Genomic DNA, 6950 nt, shown 5'->3' with positions numbered 1-6950 from the left:
TATTATTGCTTGGTGACATTATTTTATAAGGAAGCATGTGTGGTGGGGACTTTCTACATCAACACATGAGGATTTGCTCCAGTCATGTTTTTTAATTGGTTCCAAATTATTCCATTGCGTGGCTACACTCTGATGCTCATACTGCGTTTTGGGCTTTCCGGCTGCTTCTGTCTTGTACTGACAGGCCACTCTGCAGTGACTGTTCCTGTCCTGTACTCGTCGCTCCTGTGTGGAGTGATGATCCTAGATCTCACTCATTCCCCATTTAGTTTATGGGACATCTTGTGTGGGGTCTGTGGGCTGGTCCTGGATTCAGCAGAGACAGGAAAGGCACTTTCCTGCCTTCTCAGAGCTCACAGCTCAGGGAGGCTCTCAGAACTGGGGTACTGGGCCACACACAGTGGTTCACGCCTATAATGCTAGCACTGTGGGAGGACAAGGCAGGTGGATCACTTGAGATCATGAGTTTGAGCCCAGCCTGAGCAAGAGCAAGACTCCATCTCTTAAAAAAAAAAAAGAAAGAAAGAAAGAAAGAAAAACTCACTGGGCATTGTGGTGGGTGCCTGTGGTCCCAGCTGCTTGGGAGGCTGAGGCAGGAGGATCACTTGAGCCCAAGAGTCTGAAGTTGCTGTGGGCTGTGATACAATGGCACTCTACCGAGGGCAACAAAGTGAGACTATCTCAAATTAAAAAAAAGAGTGGGGTACTAGCAGTGACCCATCCTCTGCAGGAGGGTGTGAGCATGTCCCTCTCTCACATCCTCACCTTTCTTGGAATATTTCTGTGGGTAGAAACTGCCCGTAACCCTGTGTCCACCTCTCTCTCCACTGTTTATCCTTTCATGCCCCTGGTGTAGACCAGATGCCAGGAGCCCTGAGGTGCCCTTAGCAGCTCCCTCTGCTGGTCTCTCTGGGAATTCTGGTTCCAACAGGTGACCCCTGCAGAACCTGTGATTCTGCCGACAGTGAGTGTGGGTGTTCTAGGAGGGGCGGGCACCTCCTTGGGCAAGGTCGGTGAAGATAGAGGGGGAGGAGGCAGCTGATGACTTTGGCAGGTGGACGGCTAGGACTGGGCCCATAAGGGGAGGGGAAGGAAGGCATTCCAGGCAGTAACAGAAAGGCTGGAACCTTCCTTCATGGACCAAGAGCAGGAAGGAGCTCACCCAGGCTGCAGCTGGGGAGGGAAGACATGGGGAGCTGTGAGTCAGGGAGAAGAGGCTGGATTGACCTTGAGGGCTGGGTGGGGGCAGAGGTGTGTTATGTGTATCTGTCTCTGTCATGGGTATTGATATGGGGACAGGTGAGGCTGTGGGAAGCACCCAGGAGGGGGGTTTCTTAGAGCCTGCTGCCCCCCTGATCCTCTCTATGCAGAGGTCACCACAGATGTGAGGCTGTGGTCTGGGGAAGGGGCTGGTGGTCTGAGGCCTGTGGTGCCCATGACTCTGGAGAGGAAGGAGATGCATAAGGACATCCCTGCACATGGGAGTCTCAGGTGTGTGGAGCTACAGGTGTCTCACCTGGAGACACTCACTGGACACTTGCCTTGGGAGCGCCAGAACTGGGTGGTTGTCATTGTTCTGAAGTTTGCATGACGCACACACAGGTGTCCAGGGACACAGAGCACAAGGCCCCTGGTGAAGGGGACAGTCGGATGGGGCTGGGCAAGTTCACATGGTCATAGTGGGAAGGAGTCCTAAGAGAGAGATTCAGTCCCACCTGTCACAGATATGGCAGTGTCCAGGAGAGATGAGGAGACTGATCCAGGGCAGAGACAGTGAGCGTGAGTGAAGACAGGGCCGAGAGGATGCTGGTGCCTGCTTAGATGCAGGATGTAAGTAGGGGTCTGTTCCCATCCAAGCCATGGGACCCTTACACTAGGCATCCTGGGTAGTGTGAGTGTGTGACCCGCAGGGACACTGGGCTGTCTGGACCTGTGCCTCTGGAAGGGTAGGGCTGTGTCTGTAAAAGAGTTGCCTCTGGGTGGGGTATTTTGAGAATGAGGAAGATGAGTGTGACTGTGAGCCTGATTATTTTCAGCCCCTGGGGACATTGGGCCCTATGCTGGTGACAGATTTCACTTATTCTTCCTAAGGATCTTTTGCCCTATGGCAAGACAAATGGCAAAGGTCTCTGACACCTGGCAGCCTGGAGGAGCTGGCAGAGAACCTCAAGGGATCACCTGCAGATGAGGACAGGGTACACACCAGAGGTGCTCTGGGCTGGGTGATGGGTGTGGTTCCAAGGTCAGCCACTAGGGAGTATATGTCAGAAATTAATCAGGGAAGGTTCCCACCATTGTAGGCAGAAATTAATCACAGAAGGTTCCCACCACTGTAGGCAGAGACAATATCCTGAGTCTCAGGGCCAGGGAGACTCACACTGAGGCCGCTGTGGGCATGCAGGCTCCCCAAGATCACACTCTCTGGTTGCAACAATCAGTCCCACAGGAGTTGCAACGGATGCGCCAATAATACTCATGTCCAGGCACATGCAAAGCTTTCAAGATTTATGAATTAGTGAAGAATCAGATTATCTCTGCAATAGCTGTCTTGTTGGTTGTTTCTTGTTGGTTGTCCCCGAGTCACTGTCCAAGGTGCTGATGACCAAAGGGAGGAGGTAATGGTTCCTGGAGATGACCATGCAGTATTGCAGGGCTGGTGAGATGTGATTTTTTGGTACCCTCTGCTCTCAAATGTCACCAAGGAGAGGCTGGGAGGTCCTAGGTGCATGGAAAGTCCCCAGCTCCCTGTCTTCTGATAAGTTCCCACAAGGAGAAAGAGAGCCAATGGGGGGAAGGTCCTCTTTATTCAGTCCTCTCCAGGGAATCCTTGGTGGGCCATAGGCCCATTCATTGTCCCTGGAAGCAGGGACACCACTTCCTGTGGTGACAGAAGGCCTTCTCCTGGCCTTCCCAGAGCCCAAGAAGCCTGTTCCAGTCTCTAGATATCCAGGAGGGACCCAGGTCCTCAGCCCCAGGACCCAGAGTCTAAAAAGGACTCAACTGACTCTGCCTCAGGCCTTGTGTCCTGCCCCCTCCATAGGCCTGGCATCTTAGGGGACCCTCCATCAGCCAGAGAAGTGGTTCCTGGAGGAAGCTAAGGGGCTATATCTGGTCTGTGGTCGATCCTGCAGTATACGTTTGTGTCAGGGTGTAGCAATTCCTGTAAGAAGAAGGAAGAGGCCTCTGACCCCTATAGGCTTCTCAGCGGAGTGGGGCGTTTCCTGGGCTCTGGGCCCACCAGGGCTGCTCTGTGCTAAGCCTGGCTGTGCTCAGGGGGTCCCTACTCCAGGGCCTCTCCCTCTTCTGCTCGTCACCCCCATTCCCATTTTCCCTGCCATTTTATGAATCTCAAAGCTCAGCCAGGTGGGGGCTGGGGACAGATCCTGGGTATGCTAGGGCTCGTGGGACCAGAACACCGAGGGCTCACACTCACCTCATAGATGGGGATGGTGGCCCTGGGGTCAGGTGGGGGGGCTAAGGGGAAGAGAGAGGGGACAGAAGGGAGGGTCATGGAGGTTGGGGGACAGGGAAGGAAGGTCATAGGGATAGGGAGGGAGGGGGACAGATTATAGAGGGGACAGGGAGGAAGGGTCATGGAAGCCTAGGGTCAGGGGATGGAGAGGGGATCATAGGACAGGGAGGGAATGTCATGGAGGCCAAGGCTGAGTCTGGAAGGTTCTTTTCTCTGTTCAGACAGCCAGGACTTGCATTCCTGGGTCTACCTTGGGTCATTTTCCCTCAGGAGTGACTAGCTCTACTTCTGGAGATCAGCTTCCTGGCCTGGACACAGCACTGCAGTACCCATCCTGTCCTCACCCCACATCTTGGTTAACCCGGGACCCTGACTGGTGCTCTGAGGACTCACCCTGCATCTGTTGGATTCCTGGGGTCTCCTTATGGTGGGTCAGGACAGGGTGTGGGGTCCTGGTCCTGAGGAGAGCCCCAGTTTCTGGTCAGTGTGGGGTTGATCTTGTCCTAGGGAGGGGATCTATGCTGGGGGTGGACGGTCCCCCTGCCCTGAACCTGCACAGCTGAGACCCACTTGGGAAGGGGCTGGGCTTACCCAGGGGGTGGAGCTGGCAGAGGGAGCAGGGCCTGGGGGCAGAGACAAGAGATAGCACCAGGCATGGAGAGCTGGGCCTCTCTTCTAGGAGGGCATGGGGGCCCTCAGCTTCCAAAGAATGGGGGGAGGGGAAGTCTTCTGTGGAGAACCTCTCACCACTGTAGGGGCCACACGAACAACTGAGGCTGAGGAGGTGACCCATGACCCAGAGCCCTCAGATCGGGGTTGATGCGGCTAGTGAGGGTCCTAGTGAGGGTCCCCTATGTTGATGTTCCTGAGACTCCTCCTTGGAACCCCAGGGGAGGGGTCAGAGCCCCCAGTGGGGTGTCTGGTAGGAGTAGACATTGTGGGGCAGGCCTCTGGGGCTGGCCATACCTGGACAGAAGGGGCACTCACCACAGACAGACTTTGGTGACTGCTCTTCCCTGAGGTCACACTGGCCACTGGCCCTAGGAAAGGTCAGACTTAATCGTGAGGGGGCAGGCTTAAAAATCACAATTTTGGAGTTAGAGCAGGGACAAAGAGGGGGCCCCATTTCGCAGGGACAAAGAGGGGGCCCCATTTCCAAGCATGAGCACAGTGACCTTTCTTCATCAGTCCTGGGCTAGGGGCAGGAGAGGGAGCTGAGGAAAGGCCTGAGATCCACATGTGTCCTGGCCCAGGGGGAAGATGTGGGCCCAGACCAGGGCTGGACTAAGCAGGAGGGTCCAGGACCTACAGAGAAAGCCCTGTCAGTCGCATGGGCAGGACACTGGGGGAGCTGTGGGACTCTTGGGTCCTCCTTGCTGTGGCCAGACCCTTGGTTCAGGCCACTGAAATGTGTCCATGGCTTGTCCTCCATCTCTGCTGGCCTGGGCAAGAGACATAAAGGACGCTGCAGGATGTGACATCTTGATGGGGCCCCGGTGCTCCATCAGGGGTCACTGGCTGCACCTGCCCTGTCCCAGTCTCTACTGTGTGACTGTGCCCAGGACCCTCTCAGCCCCTGAGGCTGCAAGCCGCCCCTGCTGGGTGGGTGGATTGAAATGAACATCGGGAGGTGCCGTTTACAGAGGCAGCACTGTGGGTTTGCTGTGAGGGAACCAGGACACACTCAGGTCCTGTCCTTAATTGTGCCTAATCTGAGAGGAGGACACTGCTGAGGACAAAGCCCAAGGCCAGCAGCTGGTCAGGAGGGGCCGGATGGAGTGAGAGGGGAGGGGAGTAGGGAGATTGAGGAGAGGCAGGCCCAGAACACAGGATGGGTCTCCTTGGTCCTGGCCTGCATCAGCTGGGGACAGGATGAGGATGAGGGGGAACCTTTGGTACCTTCCAATCCCTGTGAGGAACAGGACACACACCATGGTGGCCATAGCCTCCTGGCCAGGACCCCAGTCCCGATGCCAGCAATGGCCTCCATAGGGAGGCCTGGGGTGTTGTCTTTTGCTGAAAGAAGAAATAGGTGAGCCCAAGTCTGCTCCAGGGGAAACCACAGGGACCTTGCAGGAAGGGGTGTGGTTAGGGAGGAAGCAAATGCCACCATGCTGTGCCGTTCGTGTTATCATCAGGACAGACTCCCTGCTCTCCCAGAGGCCTCATTCTCCGTCTCTCAGGTGCAACCTCGGACTTGCTCTGACTCTCACCTTCTCCACACGGAGCCCGCCCTGGTCCTGCCCAGGTGCCTGTGAGTGCCCCTTCCCTCCCACTGCTGCCCCCTCCCTTTTCCTCTTCTCCCTCATGTGTGGGGGTTAGAGGAGGGCCCTGAGCAGTCGGGTCAGTGCTGATCCGGGGTAATGATGTTCGTTGGCTGTTTCCAGATGCCTTCCGTGTGCCAGGCACAGGGGAAGAAGCTTACCGACACCTTGACTGATCCTGTCATCCACTTGAGGGAGAGGGGGTGTCATCCCCTTTCTGCTCATTCAGAATCTGAGCCCTAAATTGCTTCGGTAAGTCAAGGAAGACACAGAATTGGTGACAAATGAAATTTTAACTGAATCATGCTTGATTTTTATGCTCATAGCCGTGTTCATCAAAATAGTAACACTAATGGATTGAGCCCTTGCTCTGGGTACCACTCTGTGCTAAGAGCTTTACTCTCATTAATTTCCTAAGAAACATTCTCACGACAACCCGGACTCCTGGTGTCATGGTGTATTTGACTCCAGCATTTCCTTTGGTTCTCAGGACGCAGACTGTCCATCTCTCTGCTCACCTCAGCCAGGCTCTCCCGCGCTGTCTTCTTTTCCCCATTATAACCCTCAGCATATTAATCAGATTTGTTTTAAATTTGTTCTCTGAGAGCGGCGCCTATGGCTCAAAGGAGTAAGGTACTGGCCCCATATGCCAGAGGTGGCAGGTTCAAACCCAGCCCTGGCCCCAAACTGCAAAAAACAAAAACAAAAACAAAAATTTGTACTTTGATAATTCCAACATCCCTACCTCGTCTGAGACTCATGATGCCCTCTCTGTCTCCACAAACTGAATTTTTTAACCTCTTAATATTTCTTACAATTTTTGTTCTTGGTTTCTTTTTTATTTTTCTTGAGACAATCTCACTTGTCACCCTGGGTAGAGTGCCCTGGAGTCATTGTAGCTCACAGCAACCTCAAACTGTTGGGGTCAAGCAATTCTCCGGCCTCAGCCTGCCTCCTGAGTAGCTGGGACTATAGGCGCCCATGACAACACTGGGCTAGTTTTCCTATTCTTAGTAGAGATGGGGGTCTTGCTGTGGCTCAGGCTGTCTGGAGCTCCTGAGCCAAGCAATCTACCTGCCTTGGCCTCCCAGAGTGCTGGGATTATAGGCGTGAGCCACCATGCTGGCCTATGATTTTTGTTCCTGATCCAGGGAAAGGGAGCTTGGTAGGGTGGACACTTAGAGATGTGGTGGCAATGCGGGAGGGACAGATCC

At 54.6% G+C, this 6950-nt stretch overlaps 1 protein-coding gene across 1 annotated transcript in view; it reads right to left on the bottom strand.

The window, feature by feature from the left end:
- Window positions 1-2965: 2965 nt before the first annotated feature.
- The window catches only part of CEACAM4 (carcinoembryonic antigen related cell adhesion molecule 4), a 15968-nt gene continuing 11983 nt past the window's right edge, over window positions 2966-6950 (bottom strand). Inside the window, 3 exon segments of the mRNA XM_023518948.1 lie at window positions 2966-3069; window positions 3072-3183; window positions 4421-4438. Of these exon segments, the coding sequence (XP_023374716.1) occupies window positions 2966-3069; window positions 3072-3183; window positions 4421-4438 (234 nt within the window).

The sequence above is a fragment of the Otolemur garnettii genome, unplaced genomic scaffold (assembly GCF_000181295.1).
Source record: "Otolemur garnettii isolate 467f Iridium unplaced genomic scaffold, OtoGar3 scaffold00152, whole genome shotgun sequence".
In the NCBI taxonomy this organism is placed as follows: Eukaryota; Metazoa; Chordata; class Mammalia; order Primates; family Galagidae; genus Otolemur; species Otolemur garnettii.
Note: the sequence above shows the minus strand (reverse complement) of the source record. Positions and strands in the feature narration are given on the sequence as shown.